The following is a 22,928-nucleotide window of genomic DNA, read 5'->3' as shown; positions in this document are numbered from 1 at the left end:
TCCGGCAAGCAAACAGGCAGTCTTACTCTCATCTCACATGTGTGACGCTGTGAACCGTGGTGGAGTGTGAACGTGCAGTTCCTGATGAGTCAGAGTAAATACACCATGAAGTGAAATCCTATTGATGAAACACTTCTCATGATTTATAGACAAAGACGTCTTGGTTGAACCACTATATATCCACCCTTCAGAATAGCAAGCATCTTTGACATGGGTTTCCGTGGCTGAGCAGCTGCATTCAAGCCTTACATCAAGTGCAATGCAAAGCGTCGGATGCAGTGGTGTTAAGCACGCCGTCACGGGACTCTAGAGCAGTGGAGACGTGTTCTCTGGAGTGACCAATCACGCTTCAGTCTGGGTTTGGCGGTTGCCAGGAGAACGGTACTTGCCTGACTGCATTGTGCTAAGTGTAAAGTTTGGTGGAGATGGGATTATGGTGTGGGGGTTGTTTTTCGGGGGTTGGGCTAGGCCCCTTAGTTCCAGTGAAAGGAACTCTTAATGCTTCAGCAGACCAAGACATTTTGGACAATTTCATGCTCCCAACTTTGTGGGAACAGTTTGGGGACGGCCCCTTTCTGTTCCAACATGACAACACACCAGTAGGGCTGGGCGATATGGCAAAAAAAAAAATGAAATCTTGATTTTTTTTTTCAGAACTATTGACCGATTACCGATTTCGATTTTTTTTTTTATTCTTAACTAGTCGACTTAAACGTAACTACAATATGATTAAAGTTCTATTCTAATTGCACACATCTGAAGTGATCATCATAGTGTAAATGTAAAACACAAATTACTTGCAATTTGTGCATTTTGTGGTATTTTTTTGGTGCGTTTCTTGTAAGAGTAGAGAGTCATGATGCAACAAAATTCTGGGCAGTAAGACATAAGTAAATTTCATAATTTCAATTCACAGAACTAAATACATATTTTATTTTTTATTTTAGAATACATTCTTATTACACATTAAATTGTTGTTGTTATTATTATTAGTATTATTATTTGTAGTAGTAGGTCTGATAACCAATACATTACAGATAAATCATCTGTCACTACTTTTCTGGAATTTTTTCCCCCCAGTTTTTGTATATTATTTTTAGTGCTTTATTTATAATTGTAAAAAAAATAAAGACCAAATTTATACTTGGCGTATTGGTATTGGCCAGAATTATGTAAACGAGCACCCTGTAGATTCTACTAAACTTCTTTTGTGTTCCACTGAAGAAAGTCATATCAGTTTCGAAAGACACAAGGTTGAGTAAATGACAGATTTGTCAGTTTATTGGCTAAAAGTTTGGGAAACATACGGCAATTTAAAGTCACCATAAACTGGAAGTTGTGACTAACTTCACTTCAGTATTGACGTATTTTCCAAATGAAGCGGAATATTCAATGAGAAAATTGGAGGGGTAGCTTGTTTTTCCCTGCTGGGAATTGATTGGACCTAGAAAAGTGGGCGTTCCATTCAGCTTGCTGTCAAAGCTCACAGCAGACTGACGGTTGGAGGGGATGTTCTACCCGAGCCGTCAAACTAACATCAAAGAAGGAAGGCCATTCGAGAGGGGAAGTATGTTTTCAGATTTTAGTCAAAGATTACACAGACAAAAAAAATTGTGAGTCAACTTGCACAGATGATTTGTTCACCACAAGACTAGTATTGGGCATAAAAGTAAATAGGGGTCAATTTTGATTTCATGTCGTCTGAAATCAGTGCGAGGCAGACAAACCACATTCTTCAGCATCAGGGCTCTACGCTAACATTTTTCTTGAGGAGCACTTGTGCTCCTAATTTAAAAAAATTAGGAGCACAGTCCAAAATATAGGAGCACTTTCTGATCAATAACACGCATTCCATTTATAACTTTCCCATTACAGGATAATCTTTGTTCCTTTAAATTAATGTCCAGGGGCATTTTTACCATTATAAGAGCAATGTTTTCTAATCTTATTAAATGTATGCATCATCTTTTGGCAATTTCTTCAATTAAAATAGAAATTTTGTTTTTAAAATGTTAATTTAAACAATAAATTCAGTTAGAGCAATAAGACACAACCAGACTGTTACCAATCAAATTAAATCAGCATCAAAAGATCAATCTTTGCACTGTAGAAGTGCCACAGCAGCTCTATCTGAAGTGCTGTTTAGACACATTTACATAGATTTAATGCAGCTCATGGGTGAATAATGTTGTATGAATGTTTTAAATATAACTTTTTGAATTTAGAAATAGGCTATGTACAAGTTAAACTGAAACTTAGTTAAAAGCTTTATATTTTAAATAAAAAGTCCATGCAAAGTATAAATGAAAATAAAACCGCCAGTAGGTGGCGTCAAGTCTTATGTGCCAGTCGTTCATTCAATCGTTCAAACGCAGATTCATTCGAATCAAACCGCTTGGAGATGCGCAACGTTCTGGTGTAGTTTCCCGAAATAGACAGTATTGTGCCTAAAACGTTGTTAATTAATATCAACTTGTCTATTGGACTTTTGTACAAGATCACGTCAATACTCGGAGCAATAGCTGTCCGTAACTTTATGCGCTCTGGCGCTTAATAAACAGAACTGCACGCGTCTCGCGGAAGAACACTGCAGCCGGATCTACTTCTCTCTGTTTGTGTCTATGGCGAGTCACACAGGGACTGTGCTCCTCCGCAGCGCTGCGACCCAAACTGGAATTGAATAGTCAGAATATAAACACTTATTATATGTGTATCGTAGTGATTCAGGGTAAGATAAAAACACGGTTTGGTAAATGGATTCATGATGTACTCACTCATATGCATCTTGTTGATTGCAGCACGAAACGCAACAGTTGCTCAGTCAGTCAGTGTTGATGCACTTTGGCAGTTGTAGTTTTTATTCCGATTGTATTATACATCTATTCATGAGAATTGATCGGGTCACTCGCACCGGTGCGCCTAAATAAAACCGCCAGTAGGTGGCGTCAAGTCTTATGTGCCAGTCGTTCATTCAATCGTTCAAACGCAGATTCATTCGAATCAAACCGCTTGGAGATGCGCAACGTTCTGGTGTAGTTTCCCGAAATAGACAGTATTGTGCCTAAAACGTTGTTAATTAATATCAACTTGTCTATTGGACTTTTGTACAAGATCACGTCAATACTCGGAGCAATAGCTGTCCGTAACTTTATGCGCTCTGGCGCTTAATAAACAGAACTGCACGCGTCTCGCGGAAGAACACTGCAGCCGGATCTACTTCTCTCTGTTTGTGTCTATGGCGAGTCACACAGGGACTGTGCTCCTCCGCAGCGCTGCGACCCAAACTGGAATTGAATAGTCAGAATATAAACACTTATTATATGTGTATCGTAGTGATTCAGGGTAAGATAAAAACACGGTTTGGTAAATGGATTCATGATGTACTCACTCATATGCATCTAGTCATTTGTATGGACTGCAGCTGATACAGATTAAATCAAGCACTCATACGGGGGCGTTTTAAAATTATTTTTTATTAATGCATTTTTGCCCCAAGCCCCTGTTCATTTCCGACCTGGTTTATGATAATCCAAATGTAGTATTTCTAGTTAATTTTGGTTGCAAAGAAACATCAGCGCGAGGCGTCTGGTAAGCGCGCATGGCTGCGTCACACACGTTTCACCTGGTAAACAATCTGTGAAGTGTAGTCCGTCGCACACGTTTTTTGCTCATGCTCTGCTGACAAAAGGGATGAAAAGCAGTTGATTGCAGCACGAAACGCAACAGTTGCTCAGTCAGTCAGTGTTGATGCACTTTGGCAGTTGTAGTTTTTATTCCGATTGTATTATACATCTATTCATGAGAATTGATCGGGTCACTCGCACCGGTGCGCCTAAATATTTTTTCACAGTCGCACGCAGTCATTTTCAGGCACAAATGCGCCCAAAATGGGCGCTATGTAGAGCCCTGAGCATGAGATGTAGATAACAGCAACATGAACATTTATTGGGCCAGGTCTGGGTTGAGCTAGAGAGCATGAAAAACCAAAACTAGGTGTACAAAATCCACATAGTGGGTTTTGATAACTGCAGAGGAGGATCCATTTGCCAACCACTTCCTGTCGAAGTTTCGGCGATCCACACCAATGGCCAGTCTATGACTTAGCATGGATTCACTGTTGATTTTGCAACAGTGAGCAGAGGATATTGTGGTTACTGTGATCTGATGGCTTCCTGCGACAGAGTCATGAAACTGCTTTCGTATTACCTACACAACCAGGATACTTCCCAGTAACTGGGGAGTCCCAGGTTCACACAAGGTCTGTGGCTCCATGATGGAACATGACAATCAATGTTTCAAGTGGTTTCAATGCCCCAAACGGTTTTTAAAAAATTGCATACTCACCCCTTGGTTTCCTGTGAATCCTATTAGTGGTTTAGCAGTCAGGCCCTGCAAAACAAACAAGATAAATTAAATCATGTGAGAAATCCAAGTCAAATATATAAATGTGTTCATTTAATATACACAGCACTAAAATAATATACATGCATTTTGTGGAGTTAAAAAAAAAAATTAATCTAAAAAGGTGCATGGTTTTGAAGCAAAAATGCATTAAGCTGACAAACACTGGTATTTCCATTAGTCAAAGCACAGTTTAAATTTACAAGATGCCTTCAGATACTTCCAGAAGGAATTAAACACCAATAAACACAAAGACTGTTTAAATCAACACTAGAAAAGCTCTACAAGTGCTGCATAATACACTCCCAAAACCACGTCTGGTATTTCAGATTTCAAATACAGGACATGTACGTGCAATAAGAGGATGCTTTACAAGTAATTCCTCGCTTGAGCCATGTGGTCTGTTTCCCAATATAAAGAGCTTTAGCTCGGGCAAGAGCAGTTTCAGCAGGCATTCAAAAGACTGGAGCATGTGCCAAGAAAGAACAAAAAAAACCCGAAGTTGACAGATCAGACCCATGGCACTGAGTAAAGGCTAGATGTCTATGACACTCATACAGTGTTCTGGAGTAATTATGTACGGGAGTGAACTACATCGGCTACATGCCCTTGAGTAGCGCAAACTACTTGAATATGAAGGGCTCAGCTCCGGCCATCATTGTCTAAAGCAATCACGCCACCTACAACCCACTTCATACTAAATAACGCATCTTTCATAGACATCAAAGCAATTTTAGTAATCATTTGGGGCTGATGGATCAATCCGAGCATGAGCCACTTATTACATTAATGTCGGGACGGAAAAGGCTGATTGTTCTGGTCCACTCAATCAGCCAATCAAACTGTCTGAATCTCAAACAAGGTGCTTTGGTGCCAATTAGCGAGGTAGATGCCTGGCTGGGTGATTCAGAGTGAATTTCGAAAAACGCACAACACAGGAGTGTCTGAGAAGATCTCGTCTGGTTAGCTGCACCAGTCACTGAGGGCTTGCTTCTTGGAAGGAAGCGTTTCTCAAACCACTGAGGGTAAACAAAAAGATGTCACTTCCTTCCTCAGATAATGTTGAGGAGAGAAAAAAAAAAAAAAGGGAAACTGTTAAAGAAAAGTAGAACATTATACCAGCAAAAAGAACTAGAGGCGTTTTGGAGTAATCGGGCAGCCAATCAGATTCAACCCGTTTTTCACATTTAGTAAGACTAGCATCACTACTACTGATAATCAAGGTTAAACGGTTGCTCAAAAGGTTTCGTTTTATTTAGTCCATGACAGTAGTTGACCTGAAAGAGTCCATTGGACCATTGAGCAGCAGTTCATGGTAGGGCCGGACAATTAATCATAATTAGGGGCCTATGAAATCGGTTTTATTTTTCGATTCCTTGTTTTTTCAGTAAATCTTTTTGAACTGGTAATTTTAGTAATCAAAAAGTGTAATGCCATTTCATGCATACTGAGTTTTTTACACTGTTAAAGACTTGGATTCCCTTGCTAAACATGGCCAAAGGTAAAACTTTCAGTGCCAAAAATACTCCTTCCAGTTTCGAAAGGTTTTTCTTCTGAGTATGGGCCTAAGTGACGTCAACAAGGGTGGAATTTCCTTCTAAGGGCACTTCTCCCGGAAGGGCGCACGCAAACGTCGACCAGAGCGAGAGAGCAAAAGCATGCCCATCAGCGCGCTTTGCTCTGCTTTAGGGAAGTCGCCGGCTGCGCTACACAGGTCACATGACTTCACAAAATCTTTTTGGTGGTCAGGGCAAGACAACCTTGTTCCGCCTCCCAAAGAACCCAGCGTTAAGGGGACAGTGGATGGAGTTTGTTTTTCTGGAGCAGCAACGGAGTTGCACAAGTGTTTTTGTTTGTTCCCTGCATTTCGACGATGACCGTTTTATAAACAAGGCCCAGTTCAACTCCGGATTTGCAGATCGCCCTAATGCTGAAAGATGGAGCGGTCCCAACGATAAAGGTTCGCAGTCATGCGTTGTAACCGCAGTCGGTGAGTAAAACTGCTTCAAATGTCTGTTGTTGGCTATCGGCACGCAAGTGGACATCAAGTAAACATGAACGTATAGTTACTTTATCAATGGAGCATGCGATGTATGGTCTGTGTTTAAATACATTTGTTTAGCTGACCACTATAGGTGTCTGTTTGTTTATTGTAAAACCACTCCAAACAACAATACAAAGAGTGGGAAAATATGTTGAACTAAATTAATTATTTCATATTAAACCTCACACAGTGCGCTTCTTCATTCAAATGAGCTACCATTCCATTGTTTTTCTACGTAAACACGCACTAGTCTGATGTGCAAAACCGTTCCACTTGCTACTGCTAAGTCACATACAATAGTCCATAAACCATGAGTAAACGCACTCCCCACGTTTTCTAAGTATTTCACAGCTTTCAGACATTATCATTAAAAAGCTCAAGGTATAGAGATGTGTTTTTTTTTTTTTACTTGAATACGTTTTTTAGAACACGGTCATGCCAGAGACACCGCAAAAGACGTTAATGGTTAAAGATGTCCGCCTAGAGCATGTTTACTTTGAAAAACAAAATGAAAAGTAGCACAGTGAAATGGAAAAATGAACAGCCCTTAAAAGGTGCACTGTGAAAAATTCTCAGTAAAATATACAAAAATCACTAGGCCAGTGTTATATTTTGTTCAGTTGAGTACTTACAATATCCCAAATGTTTCCAACTATTTGTAAATCGTGAGAAATTGCTATTTTAACCAAGGAACCGGGACGTGTGAGGGAGTCGCCTGACGATTGCGTCATATCTGCGTTACCCTCGGTTTCCGTTTTTATTTTGCAGAAATGCTTCACTCTTACTGCAGTGTGAAACAAGTGTCATAGCAGCAGCCGAGCGAACTTCATAAATTTCGTTTCAACACAATCAGATGTATCGAATATGATAAACAGAGCTGCTTTACCTCATACTCATAACCGGAAAAGCGGAAGTGGCGCCAGCGACTATGCCATAATAACAGTTCCGCTCTTATCATTTCAAAAAACGTCTAAAGACACATCTTTTCCAGCAACACCTGACCGATCGAGAAGAACACTTATCATTCTATTCATTGTCTGTCGGTCTAATTTATTTAAAAAAAAAAAAAAAAAATTCTGTTCTGTGCTAGACTAACTGAGACTTGTTACAGCACTTGCATATTGCTGATATTGTTGCCCTTCGACTGCTCTAGCTGCTTCTATTGCCCTCTTTTGTAAGTCGCTTTGGATAAAAGTGTCTGCTAAATGACTAAATGTAAATGTAATTAACAATCGCTCCAGCGGCCTTGCTCAGCTCCCACAACACTCGGTCCTGCTCTGCTTCTCACTACAGTTACATTAATAATCACATCCATGAACATGGTTTCTGCCCGAGTCCCATCCAGATTATTTTCCACCGGCTGTGAGGTGAAGACCACATGTCCCAAGATTCTGCACTCAAACGTAGTGTCATCAAGCTACGCCTTTGTTTTGAACAGGAGACCTCTAGCGGACAGAAAGGTTACATAGTGCAGCTTTAATCCTGCAGTTTTCCACTAAAATGAAAGCTCAAGGGCTTAATGTTTGAAATGAAGAACCAACTATGTCACCTTAAAAACGCATAACACACACTGAATATATAAAATCATTGTTGTTACAATTTAGCTTACGCTTTTCACCTTTTTATCCCTGCAAAAATATTCAAGAATCAACATGATGACTTGAGTAACTGAAGTTACAAAGCAGGTAATGCAAACTTATCCAAATCTGGCTATCTACAAAAAAAAAGAAAGATGATGAACAGATGCAAAACTGGTCACGATTCTCAACCTATCCAAGCTGAAATCGTGAGACTGCAGTAGCATGTTATCATGGCTCATTTCATCCAGTTCGGCAAATTGTACAAATGCATTGAAGCACTGTGCTCGGTCTGTGGGGTTCTGGCTCACATCAGGAAATGAATAAATCATCCTTTTGATTCCATCTGTGACTGAGATGCACGTTTAATGAAGACATTACACTGCAGGCACAGGCTGTGTATGGCAAAATCCAATGCCATAGTAATTACCGGCATCTATAGAAGTCAGGACACAGGAAAAAAAATTTGCTTAATGTATATTCTATATGGACAAAGTCCAGTTGCATGCATGTAATACGTCAAATCAGATTCATATGAACTGCAACAGAGGATAATTAGACTTGGTTGTGAAAGCTGAAGGATTTATTACTTTAGGGCTCAACAATAACGATGATCCGACGGCCTGGGGCCAGTGTGAGAGTATTTCAGGTTAGTTGATGGCAGGCCAAAAATGAAATATGGCATCTACCCTGAATAAGATGCATTATAAACAGATCAGTAATGATTCTCAGCAAGCATTTATGAAGTGTAGAACTGGCATAGAGTTAGACTGTAGCAGTAAAAATGTAAGTTTGAACAAATTATTTGCAGTTTAATTATTAAATTATAATCAGAAAACCTCTGTTAAAATCTCATTTTCAGGGAAAAGGCTAAAAATGTTGGCAGGACATGTGAACTACAGAAGAAAAAAAAAATCCTTATTGTTCAGGCCTGTTCCTTGTTCAATTGAAATGTAAGAAATAAACATGACGATCAGATCTCAAAAGCGTTATAAATACAGGCATCAACCCGAGTCGGTCTCTCTCCACAGACCTAAAAAGAGTGCAACCCTCAGCCTGTTCATTTGAATGGGCTGCTGACATGTCACTATTCACTGGGACACAAGCCCAGAACGTTCCACAGAGCTAACCTTGGGACAGAGGGTGGCTCCGGACCAAAACTCACAGTCGGAACCCCAGCGGATCACACAACACAGATCTAGGCGGCGCACTGGCACTAATTTTGGACAACGCTAGATATGCACAGATATGGACATTTTTTATAATATGGAAACTAGTATACATTGTGGAAGTGGTTCAGGAAGGACACCAGGCCTCATAACAGCAAAATCAATGAAAAACTTGTTTGTAATGAGCTCCATTTTCAGATTTGATATATGACCTTTAATCCGCAATATGCAAATTACATCATAGTGAGGAGCGAAATGGTTTACAGCTATTTTAGTTTTACCATTTAAAAAAAAAGGGTCAAAATGAACCTTAACACAAAGTGCAGTGGTCTCATGACAGCCTGACATTTCAGAGTCATATTTGGCACCAATTCTGGTTTACCAGGCCCTAGTTTCAGCATTGAAAAATGTAGAATCAGCATTCCTTAAAGTGGCTGACCTCCACGTGAATCCAGTCACAATCTAGTCCATCTACTGCAGTCAAGTTGAGCAACAAGGGTTGCGATCAATGCTGTGAAGAATGTCTCATGAAATGGACAAAAAAAAAAAATACTTAACTTGTTTGGTCTGAATTGATGTTATTGGAATGCCATGTGTCATCATAAACACATTATAAGTTAAGTCAGGCTCTTAAAGGGTTAGTTCACCCAAAGATGAAAATTCTGTCATTACTCTCATGTCGTTCCAAACCTGTAAGACCTTCATCTTCAGAAGAAATGCGAGAGCTCTCTGACCCCTCCATAGACAGCAATTGAATTAACACTTTCAAGGCCAAGAACGATAGTAAATACATAGAGAAAATAGTCCATGTGTCTCCAGTGGTTCAATCTTAATTTAATGAAGCGACGAGAAAACTATACAAAAACAACTTTATTCAACAATTTCTTCTCGTCTGTGTGTCTCCTACGCTGTTGACAAAGTAAACACTGAAGCACGCTCAGGTTCTACGTCAATGCCGGCTCTGTATTGGCCAACAGATTCACGTGAGCACCACAACGCATGCGTGATGCTGACGCAGAAGCTAGCCAATACAAAGCCTGCGTTCTGACGTAGAACCCGTAAATGCTGGGCCTTGAAAGTGTTACTTAAATTGCTGTCTATGGAGGGGCCAGAGAGCTCTCGGATTTCATAAAAAAAAAAAAAATCTTCATTTGTGTTCCGAAGATGTGTGAACTAACCCTTTTAAAGCAGTGTTGGGGAAGCTCCTGTGAAAATGTACCTTGCACCAAGCTACTAAAAAAAAAAAAAGTACTTGTAAATACTGAAATACTCATTTCGCTAGGAAAAGTAGCAAAATTACACAAAAGGAACTTGCTCAGTAAATCTGTGTTTTAGGATTGCAAGATTTACTACTACTACTACTACCAAAAACTTTGAACCGAAAATATGAATAAACAGCATTATTTTAATTAATAAATGACGTGATCAGGGTTTTTCCTGGGTCAAAAATGGTCTTCGGTGGTGGCTGACCGACATGGTCATCCACACATACACAGTAAAAAGTACCCTACCCACGTGATCTGCAAGCGCAATACTGACAATACATTTAAAATAAATTCAAAGAAACCGTTTGTAATTTTTGCTTATCTTATTTCGATACCTTGATTTTTGTTTCTTTTGTTCCTCATTTTTACACTATTTACAAATAATTGTTTTGGTATATAACCATATCAATATTAAAAAATAGTATTAAAAAAAATAACAAATAGCCTAATTTTCAGCCATATACAATTTCATAAAATTATCAGCTAGCTAATAACAACTTTGTTCTGGTTTCACCTCACTCCAGTCTAAACTAAATGATTTTAGGCTATTTATTTACTACACATTGTCAACAGAAATAAGCTGAAAGACTGTGGATAATTCAAACTAATTCTTACAATCCACTCTTGCTAAATTGGGTGAGCACACTTGTGTTCTCATTTCAGATGTTCAGAGTAAATTATTAAACTGATTCGTGAGTTCAGTGTTGGACAGTTCAGTTGTTCTAACCAGTCGTTAAAATGATTCGATTCAAAGGAGTCATTAGGTCGCGAATCGGACACTAGCAGACGCGTTGTGTGTGAATCCCGTCTGTTAGAACATCGCGAAAGATTTGTCAACACACAGAAAACACTTAATAACTGGATAGGATTTGTTTCCCGTTTATTGAAAGTATGGTTTATGTCAGCTGGTCGGTGAAGAGTTAGCGTTTTTTGAGCGCAATTCACATCCAGCGGTAGTTCAAGGAAAAAAATGTCCGAATCCACCACGTGCAACATGGATTCGGTCTTCTGACCTTTTGATTAACGTGATATGTGAAATATTAGAATGCTAAAACGGTGCTTATTTTGAAGACCGAGAGAGTGCGCGCGGGATAGGGCTCTCCGCTCGTTCTCTCTGTCATCAGTTAACATGCGCCGATCACAAGCGCAGTAGATCTACATCACTCATAAATCACAATAACTGATCAAATAAGGCTTTGGCGGGGCAAAAATTTGTTTTGGCGGCCGCCAAAAAATGTTCAATGTAGGAAAAACCCTGGTGATGAAGAAAGTAAAATGACACAGACTTTAGTGAACTCTACTGAGCAATGAATCAGCGAAACTATGTTTGGACTACCCAATTAAAATGAAGTTATCTGAGCAAAGTGATTCACTAAAACTGATTAAATGTAATGATTCAGATTTCCATCTGTCAGAAATTCTCATTAATGGAAAAGCTACATTAATAAAGTTTTTTTTTTTTAATTACACTACTGAAAAGTTAGTTATGAGTTAGGTTGCTGCTTCATTACTAGCAATACTGCGTAAAATAAGTTCCCCCACCTGTCATCTTTACTTATCCTCATGTCTTTCGAACACTAGAAAACTAAAGAAGCCATTTATAACGAAGTCTAAGCTGCTCTTCTCCATAAAGAAAAGTTGAATGATGGCTACAGCAACTGTCAAGACAGGCCATCAAACCATGTCAATTTTGCGATGTTCCAATCCTAACAAAGTTATTGTTTGGTTTCAGAATATAGTGTGCAACAGTGTAAGACCACTTTCATTTTATGGTGCTTTTTGGTTATCCTTTCTGGAGCATTTCCTTGATAGTCACAATTGACCTTGTATGGAAAAAAAAAAAGAGCTCATATTTTGACAAACTTCATTTGTTTAACAAAAGAAAAAGTCATCACATGAGGGCGAGTAAATTTCATTGGAGGAAAACTATTCCTTCAAACTTGTTTAAGCACCAGACCTGGAATCAGCCAGATAAGGCTATCATTAGAGCGACAACAATTGATGGCAGTCACCTGTGGAACTGCAAAAAAGTGCAAACTAAGAGGAAAGTAAGACGCTGCTGTTTGTGCTTCCCCTCCAGTGTCACTCAAGCCATTACGTTGGTCGATAACACCGGACACCAAACGCAGAGGCAAAACACCCGCATGTGATGTAGTTTATCCATGAAGGAGTAGATAAACATTCTCTGAAGATCATTATGTCCCTTTAATGACCGTTTCCGCAGCCTGCTGACCGAAGCCATCTGTACAGGCTACTCTCCAGAGGACTGCCGTGGGCTCAGAGGAACAACGTAGAAATTCACACGGCCAACCCGTGATCCATGAACAACCTCTGAATTACTTCACCTATTGACACCTTAAGACTCAAACTTCCTTTCGATGGCAAATCGAGTCCAATTTGATTCTCTCATCACCATCAACATCATGTCAGTTTGATAGCAAAGGGGCTAATCTGAATGCCGTGTAAATAAAACCACTGTTGCTTAGGGCTGGGTATTGACACAAATTGATTCGATTTCAATTCGACTTGGATTCCAATTCGAATCGATTCAATATCGATTATTTTGGATCTATATCAGGTACAATACACCCATTACTCAGACCTGCAGCTATCCTTGTCTCGTTCCACAAGCGCCTCCTACTGACAGAGAGTGAATTTGCATTTTCATTCAGTCCATCTGCTGGTTTTGTGCTGGTGTCTTATGGAGCATAATTTCACAAATCTAAAGTCAGACTGTTCTGTTTTTGCTTTAAATCTTGAAATTAGGGCTGCAGTCGACCAAGATTTTCTTTGGTTGATTAAAGTCCTGAAATTTTCGACTACAAATTGACTAAAAATGACGTTAGGAAAAAAAAACGTTAAATTAATTAGCTGCGCACTGTGCGCAGTACCTACTAGCCTTGTTGTCTGCCTAAATGAATTAGAAATAAACAAAAACTAGTAGGCTATTTGCAGTATATTAAATAGTTTTTGACCTAATTATTTTGCACTAAAATGAGTCTGACACACAAGTCTGTCGGCTCTGACAGCGTTGCATCAAGTGCACCTGCGCAATATCATAGCCTATGATTTCTGAAAATATAGTACCATATTGTCAACTAGTGCTATCATCACAAGAACTTTTGAGGAATATGCAACAATTTAGACAATTGTTTTTGTCATATGTAGGCTATTATAATAACTGACAGACAATAATTTCAGCCGCTCTGTGCAGCTCGAACATATGGGAGCTCAGCTCAGCGGCTGAGACACGAATAAACTATTAACGTAAAGCTTTTACTCTTAAACACAAAAAGACACGTCCACTTTATTAAAAAAAGGAATATTTATTAAACAAGCAAGATCAAGAGCAGAAACTAAATAAAGTGCATAAATGAAAAATAAAGCATAGCTCAAAACTAATAACTAATGTTAACGAATAAATAATACTAGTATAAATAATACTAGAAATAAATGTGCAGTTTGCACAATAATAAAAGGGACGGAGCAACTTAAAACAGATGGGGCAACCTAACGCAGACAAGTTAGCTTACCGTTTTTAGGTGATATGCAAACTGTTACTTACAAAATTTGCACTCGACTTTTCCCATTTTCTATTTTAAAAATTTCCATTTCTATTTTTCTATTTTCTATGCTGCCACACTGCCGATGTCTTTGTTGACATGGTAGAAGAGGACTGACTAGGAAAACGCTCACAATTAAATAAATAATAGGCCTATACAGCAAAGTAGCTTACTTCAATCTGTCTCTTCTCCAGTGGGTTGGGCTAATCCAAAATAAGTAAAAACAAGGGGGGTGTTCTGAAGACAGAATGTTAATGCTCTGAAAACACCCCCATTAGCAATTAGTGCTTTCCACCTGATGAAATGAACGCGGTCAAACTGATGAAAAGAACGCGGCAAAACTGATGAAAAGAACGGGGCAAAAAAAAAAACCAGAAAACGCACAATTTGTCGAGCCAGAACGTATCGACTAAAAATCGACTAGGACATTACAGCCCTAATTGAAATTATAATCGAATTCTTAAAAAAACAACTACTGCTCATGCTACATGTGTGTGGCAATAGTGATTAAAATGCAGTGGTTGCCACTAATTTGTTTGCCTCTGTTATAGAGCAAACAAACAACAAATACATTTGTTTAAAGAAAAATCTTTTTGCTTGTAAAATTGGCCATGAAAAATCATCATTAACATTAACAAAAAGTGACAGTTCACACACACAAAAAAAGCTCCGTCTCGTGTCATTCCAAACCCATCTGAGTTCCTTATTTTCATGTGAATTATCGTTTTAAACAGACTCTAGAAAACATTTTTGGCTTTCTGTGTGATAACTCTTTGTTGGATAAGACCAAACCTTTGGACTCAAAGTTACAACAACAACAGAAAAAGCAAACGTGTGATGAAATTAACCAAGATACCACAACACATTTCCCTATTGACATACAAACAACAGGCCAAGGCGGCCCAGTAAAATGGCTGACACATTTATTTGCAGAGCCAAATCATTCTGATTATCACTGTTTTTATCTCCATCAAGCATCAAGAACCAAAGAGAAAAAGCCCAGCTCTCATCCTAATACAGTATTCAAAAGATGACCAAGCGACAGACACAATCTATTTTCCCCAGGAAACTATGTAGACATGATGCAATCTGGCCATCACTGACAGGTGCAAAGAAAAATAGTTATTTTATGGTTATCAGGTTACTTAACCACTTCCTTAACCAACACAAAATAGGTGTCATTTTAAAGCTTAGATGCTATAAAGTGAATATATGACCGGACAAGTAGCCTGATTAAAACGTCAATAACAAAAAATAATAACTAGGGAATCACCAAAATGCAAGAACGATTTTGCATTCATTACGATCGATAGTGGATAATATATTTATATTATATTATATATACAGTGAGGAAAATAAGTATTTGAACACCCTGCTATTTTGCAAGTTCTCCCACTTAGAAATCATGGAGGGGTCTGAAATTGTCATCGTAGGTGCATGTCCACTGTGAGAGACAATCTAAAAAAAAAAAAATCCAGAAGTCACAATGTATGCTTTTTTAACTATTTATTTGTATGATACAGCTGCAAATAAGTATTTGAACACCTGTCTATCAGCTAGAATTCTGACCCTCAAAAGCCTGTTAGTCTGCCTTTAAAATGTCCACCTCCACTCCATTTATTATCCTAAATTAGATGCACCTGTTTGAGGTCGTTAGCTGCACCTGTCCATCCCATACAATCAGTAAGAATCCAACTACTAACATGGCCAAGACCAAAGAGCTGTCCAAAGACACTAGAGACAAAATTGTACACCTCCACAAGGCTGGAAAGGGCTACGGGGAAATTGCCAAGCAGCTTGGTGAAAAAAGCTCCACTGTTGGAGCAATCATTAGAAAACGGAAGAAGCTAAACATGACTGTCAATCTCCCTCGGACTGGGGCTCCATGCAAGATCTCACCTCGTGGGGTCTCAATGATCCTAAGAAAGGTGAGAAATCAGCCCAGAACTACATGGCAGGAGCTGGTCAATGACCTGAAAAGAGCTGGGACCACCGTTTCCAAGGTTACTGTTGGTAATACACTAAGACGTCATGGTTTGAAATCATGCATGGCATGGATGGTTCCCCTGCTTAAACTAGCACATGTCCAGGCTCGTCTTAAGTTTATCAACGGCCATTTGGATGATCCAGAGGAGTCATAGGAGAAAGTCATGTGGTCAGATGAGACCAAAATAGAACTTTTTGGTCATAATTCCACTAAACGTGTTTGGAGGAAGAAGAATGATGAGTACCATCCCAAGAACACCATCCCTACTGTGAAGCATGGGGGTGGTAGCATCATGCTTTGGGGGTGTTTTTCTGCACATGGGACAGGGCAACTGCACTGTATTAAGGAGAGGATGACCGGGGCCATGTATTGCGAGATTTTGGGGAACAACCTCCTTCCCTCAGTTAGAGCATTGAAGATGGGTCGAGGCTGGGTCTTCCAACATGACAATGACCCGAAGCACACAGCCAGGAGAAACAAGGAGTGGCTCTGTAAGAAGCATATCAAGGTTCTGGCGTGGCCTAGCCAGTCTCCAGACCTAAACCCAATAGAGAATCTTTGGAGGGAGCTCAAACTCTGTGTTTTTCAGCGACAAGCCAGAAACCTGACTGATCGAGAGAAGATCTGTGTGGAGGAGTGGGCCAAAATCCCTCCTGCAGTGTGTGCAAACCTGGTGAAAAACTACAGGAAACGTTTGACCTCTGTAATTGCAAACAAAGGCTATTGTACCAAATATTAACATTGATTTTCTCATGGTTCAAATACTTATTTGCAGCTGTATCAAATAAATAGTTAAAAAAAATCATACATTGTGATTTCTGGATTTTTTTTTTTTTTAGATTATGTCTCACAGTGGACATGCACCTATGATGACAATTTCAGACCCATCCATGATTTCTAAGTGGGATAACTTGCAAAATAGCAGGGTGTTCAAATACTTGTTTTCCTCACTGTATATATATATATAAATAAATAATGTAATGTATAATGAACTGACGGTAACAAGGTTGCGCTGTTGACGCTTGCGCTGCCTCTCGAGGAGAAATTGAAAACAAATGAGCACCTCTCACACAAAGAAACTCAGTTAACATGCACGGTTAAAATGACAAATTGTGGAGTTTATATTTATAACATATGATCTAGTTAAGCAACATCACAACCAAGAGTGCCGTTTTCCTGAATACCATCACGACTGAAAAATGACACGGATTTCATATGACAGTTCCATAAACAACAGCAGAAGCGCAACGCATCTCACAGCAACAGCGTGTTACTGAATGATTCAGCGTTTTGAATGAATCAGTTGAATCAAAGATTCAATGACCTATTCGTAAACGACTGCCTCATTCTTGAACGAATCAGCAGTTTCAACGAATCGACTCAATGACTCGGTCACCTGCTAGTGGTTTAGTTTCGTGCTTAAACTTTTTATTTGTATATTCAAAAATATTTTAAACATTCGTAATTTTTCACGGCAAATTATTTAATTTGATTGGTAACAGCCCTATAGTGTCTTATACTAATTTAATTTATAGATCAAATTTAAGAATATAATATGAAAGCTGAAGCATAGACTATATTTAATAAGATTATGGAAAAAATTCCCTTTATAAAAAGGTAAAAAATAATCACAAATATGCAGATTTAAATATGGCAACGCTGATTGAACACTGGTGAGAATATTCTGAGAAAGATACATTTTATACTGTGTTAAAAGATACAGGACAACTTACCGAAATCCGTATCATGTCACATAGAATAGCTCAATCAGTGTTTCAACCGCAGAAAGATGTAAGTAAAATGGCTTGTAAACAATGTCATGTAACGTCACATTTACCTCAGAAAAACCATATCCAGTGTCCATAAACTCATTAGTCAGCAAGAAAAATTAACTCTAGAGAGGAGCATATTCCTTATTATATGCACCACATTACATAGGCTATTCATTGTCATTTTTAATGTTCTTCAATATTTAATGCATGTATTAGGGATGCCACAATTCTCAATATAATATTGATCCTTTCGGTACGGCATTCATGGTTCAATACGTGCCTGTGAATTGCGTTTTTTCGGGTTTGCATTGAATTAATTATTTTTCTACAAATTCCATAATTTGCCTCCATCCCAATACTGAACAAAAAACGCGACATACATTCACATCACACGTTAGTGGTAGAGTTATACTCACGGAACACTATAGATATTCACAATCAAGAAAGTTCATTACTTGCCGGCTCATTCGCGTGCACGGTTTTAACATTCGCTTTTCAGAGCGCACGCACTAAACGCTTGTCAAACACGTGAATACTGGACTAAGTAGTCGTCTTACTGCGCTAATACTGTCAAATACACACAAGGTTAACAAACACAGTCGGTTATGTCTAAAGGTAAAGTAAAATCGCGTGTGTCTGTATATTAGATGCTTTTAAGGTCTTAAATTGACAGCAGCGCAGTAGTGAACACGCTGTCCTTAAAGGGACAGTTCACCTCTAAAATGTCATTATTTACTCACTCTAATATTGTTCCAACCCTGTATTCATTTCTCGGTGACAGAATTGTCATTTTTGAGTGAACGGTCCCTTTAATGTTAATACAACAACAAAAGACAAAGAGAAAATCACTCATTGCTCTTGACTGAAAAACTAATACAGTAGGCTATAGCTTTAAAAAGAATCAATGTATATTTTATAGTGAAGTCTATGTTGTGTTTTATTTTTACATTTATTCATTCAATTTCATACTTAAATGCTGCTGTACAGCGCAGAGCTGCCAGTGTAAATCTTTATATACATTTATTTTATATTTTACAATACACTAGGAATGTGTACAAGGTTTTTTTTTTAAGTAAAGTAAAGTTTAAGTAAGGTTTTTCAATTATTTTAAGTAAAATAAAGAAACAGTATTGCAATAAAAAGTCTTTTTTCTCCTCAACCTTGCTGTTCCTGTCGCCTAAGAATAGAATAACAAAAAACTGATGTGACAAGCCATCAGAAACGAACACCGTGGTTAAAAACCGAGGTATGTATTGAACCGTGGACTAACTGTATTGTTGCATCCCTAGCATGTATGTATGAATAAATTATGACCATTTAAAAAAAAAAACTAATTGGAGAAGAATTATGATTATGTAATTGTAAAGTTAATATTATAACTTTTTTTTTAAATAGTGTTTTAAAATTTAAGTGTTTGTATCCTACAAATCAGTTAATTTTTACCTTCAATATTAGTAGGCTAAAGTAGTATCAACTGACTCCCATAGTTTAAAATAGTTCAGAGATTTGTTTTCCTTGAGAAAATTTGCCATGTATTGTACCTGATATACATCCAAAATAATCTATTGAATTGAATCAAATCGAAAAGCGAATCGAAATCGAATCGAATTGTGAAATTTGTGTCAATACCCAGCCCTAATGTTTAATAAGTAACATGGCCCTAACGTTTAATAATTTTTTCCCCCGGCAAGCAACTTTTTCACTGACAAGTGAACGACCGATTTACTAAGCACATGACAAGGCCTCGAAGGACTCGACATTAAGCCTTGAAAACTTGAATTATTATTTAAGGCTACATATTTAGAGGTTCACATTAACTTAATTTTTTTTTAAATGTATTATTCATAATGGTCCATTTGGATAAAAAGGTTATGCTGTCGATTAGCAGATAGGATTCGTAGGGTTTGTGAAATCCAATAAGTACATATGCAACGTCAAAGTATGTGCACGTTACACGACACCTGTCACGCGAGTAGCCAACATGCTTCAAAACACGAGAAGAAGGATATACCAATTTAATTTAAACTACTTTAAAAGAATGTTGTAACATTTCAAAATCAACAAGCTCTTCAGAAGACAGGGAGTCAAACACAAAGGGTGATAGCTATTTAAAAAAAAATGAATAAAATAAAAATAATGAAGACCAATTTCTCATAAGCAACCAAACTGCCCTAGGCAATAAAAGCAAATGTACATTGGCCTATGCAAATATACCAAACCAAGACTATCCTACTCTAAACTTACAAGTAGCATTTATGCACTCTGCCTGAAAGCTAAAAATACTCAAGCAAAGCTTCAGCCTCCCTCACAGTGTCACATGTAGCCAGTCGACTTGAGTTTCACATATCACATCTAAAGAATATGCCATACTAATCACTGCATAAGAGAGCAACACTTAGATAAGCTGACATTCAGCGTTTTATCCAATTGTTGCAACCAGCTAGGGTGTAGACCGAAAGTTGTAATTTTATTCCCATCATCCAATTTTCTGACATCACCAGAAGTGTGACTCAACTTCCACTCTGGTTTGAATACGAAGAGTCGTGGCCTTTATTGAATCTCAGATCGAGTTGCATTGGCTCTATTATGCCAAACCTGAACCATGCAAGGGTCTCAGATCTGAAACGGCGCAGACAAATCAAGGCATGTTATTAACAGATATCATCCAACCTGTTGTGTCTGCAACGGTTCACGATCCTTTAATCCAAAAGTCATTCAACTCAAAACACACCATAAAATATGTGGACACTCGACTGGGCTTTTTGAAGATGTGGCAACCATGTTTACTCTCATTCATGATAGATTCCAATGGCATTAACAACTTACAAATCTCAAAGACTCATATTCACTGCTTTGCTATGTGGAAAACAGCGTCCACCTTAAACTGGGGAGATCAAATTACACTTAAAAACTGGTGAATACAAATTAGTAGCAGGGCTGGGTTAAAATAGAAACAATTGGTTCAGGTTCACAGGCTGGAAGCAGCGTTTTTCATATCATATCCAAACTTGGACTAGGACTTCTATATTCAACAAACAAACGTTATCAATGCAACGTCATAGATTCGGTAAAAACCCTGACTAGCTTGCATTACTTTGTCTTTTTTTCCCTCTAGTAGATAAGCTTGTTGGCTTGTAAAACTGGACAACAGACGTATTTAAAAGAAAAAAATAAATAAAACATGAATGATAAATTATGAGTTTAATTTCACTGTGACAAATGTGTGAAAAGGCACTATTTTATTACATTTACTAATGAAATATAAAGCGTATTTTTTGTTCAGACCGATTTAATATGTATATATTGTTTTTAACATTGATAATCAGCATATTAGAATGATTTCTGAAGGATTGTGTGACACTAAAGACTGGATGGCTGATAAATTCAGCTTCGCATGACAGAAATATATTATATTTTAAAGTACATTAAAATAGAAATCAATCATTTTAAATGGTAATAATATTTCACAATTTTGATGTTTTTACTGTGTTTTTGATCCAATATATTCAGGATTGATGAGCATAAGAGACTTCGTTCAAAAAAATTCTTAAAAATAGTAATTTTCCTAAAAATTAAAATTAACTTTTGACCGGTGCGCGCACACACACACACACACACGTAAAATCAGTCTGAAAAAAGTAAATGTCATACTATATTAAAAGTTACATTTAATTTGTCATTATTGAAACATTAAAAAGGGCCAAATTATAATACATTTAAAAAGTTTAAATCAGTGGTTCTCAACCTTTTGGATTCCTTTTTCATCATCTTTAACTTAGCAATTAAGTCATCTTGTGGTCCCTTGCTGGGCCCCTGGTTGAGAGACAACATAACTAGAAAAATGTCTACTCATTATTGGAATTTCCATGACTTTCCCAGACCTGTAAATCGCAATTCTCAGAGTCAGACATTTCCAGGTTTTCCCAGATCCTGGGAACCCAGTTACTTTAAACCAAACTAGACTGTCTGCCACCAAACCAACACACATGTAACAAGTTATTTTGTTTTAATACCTGCTGTGGGTTTAATTAATGGCTTCATTAGTGTATGAAGTGCCTAATAAGGAAGGCAACGATAGCAAATGACAGGGATAGTTTCGATACACCGAAGTTCCTGGTCGCTTTGAGGGGAATTTCTTCAGCTGAGTGGGTGATTTGCTGTCAGGCAGGGAAATAACTGTCGCCTGCTGCTCTCTGCTAGCCTGTTAGCAATGTTTATCCAGCCTCGCGTTGCGCTCGACGCGCGTCTTACCTTGTTGCTCTGGTAGTCTTCAAATGCTCGCAGCGCGCTGTCAGTCAGCTTGACGTGATAGACGGAGATGTTGCTGCCATTGCTCACTCTTCCACAGGACAGTCCGTAGCACTGCTCCTCCTTCAACGCCGCCATCTTGCTCGCATTTCCCACCACGCTCACGCGCCTCTGCCGTGAACGCAACAAGCAACTCGACTGAGCGAAGGGTATGATTATTCATGAGGCGTGAATTACGTGCAGGCGGAGGGGGCGTGGCTTCGGGGTAATCATAAGAGGGATGGCCAGTGATGGGAAGTCTGGCTCATTTCCGCGAATCGGTTCTTTCGAGCAGCTCCTTACAAACGAACCGGTTCGAAAACGGATCCGCTGTTTTGTTACGTCATCGCTGATATATTACATGCCTATCTGTTGGAAAAAAAAGTGTGGATGCTTCCACATCTCTTTTTTTAACCAATAAAGTAAAAAAATATTTATTTTAAAATTATTCATAAGTGCTACCCTGCAAGTCACTACCTAAAACGTTCAGGATATTCCCTCCAGTTGCTCTTTTTGTAACAACTCTGATGAAACTGTAGCTCATCTTTTTTGTTTTGTTGGCATTGTCCCTTTACTAAAATGTTTTGGCAAGATGTATTAGGCTTTATTAGGAATGAAATGTATAAAGAATGAGTATTGTATCGGAAGGATACGTTATCTGATCTTGTTACTCGCTAAATTCCACATTCATAAATCTAAATATCTAAATGCAAAACCTCTCTTTCTTATATTTGTGAAAGAACTTCAAAATTACCTCTTTTCACTTATGAGAATGAAAAAGCCATAAAAAACATGATCTGTTTGCAATTCTTTCCCTTTTTTCAGTGTCATGTAATTCTCATATTTTATCAATGTTTAATTTA

General features: G+C 38.2%; 1 protein-coding gene across 1 annotated transcript in view; it reads right to left on the bottom strand.

The window, feature by feature from the left end:
- Nucleotides 1-22,221, bottom strand: part of ell (elongation factor RNA polymerase II) — a 48,791-nt gene extending 26,570 nt beyond the window's left edge. Inside the window, exons 1-2 of the mRNA XM_079808569.1 lie at nucleotides 22,030-22,221; nucleotides 4,345-4,389 (exon numbers count right to left, since the gene is read on the bottom strand). Coding sequence (XP_079664695.1) covers nucleotides 4,345-4,389; nucleotides 22,030-22,164 — 180 coding nt within the window. The 5' untranslated portion in view covers nucleotides 22,165-22,221. The remainder of the gene's footprint in view (nucleotides 1-4,344; nucleotides 4,390-22,029) is intronic.
- Between the last annotated feature and the right edge of the window lie 707 nt (nucleotides 22,222-22,928).

Source organism: Gobio gobio (assembly GCF_949357685.1).
Source record: "Gobio gobio genome assembly, chromosome: 24".
In the NCBI taxonomy this organism is placed as follows: Eukaryota; Metazoa; Chordata; class Actinopteri; order Cypriniformes; family Gobionidae; genus Gobio; species Gobio gobio.
The sequence above is the reverse complement of the archived record's forward strand: the minus strand, read 5'-3'. Positions and strand labels throughout refer to the sequence as shown.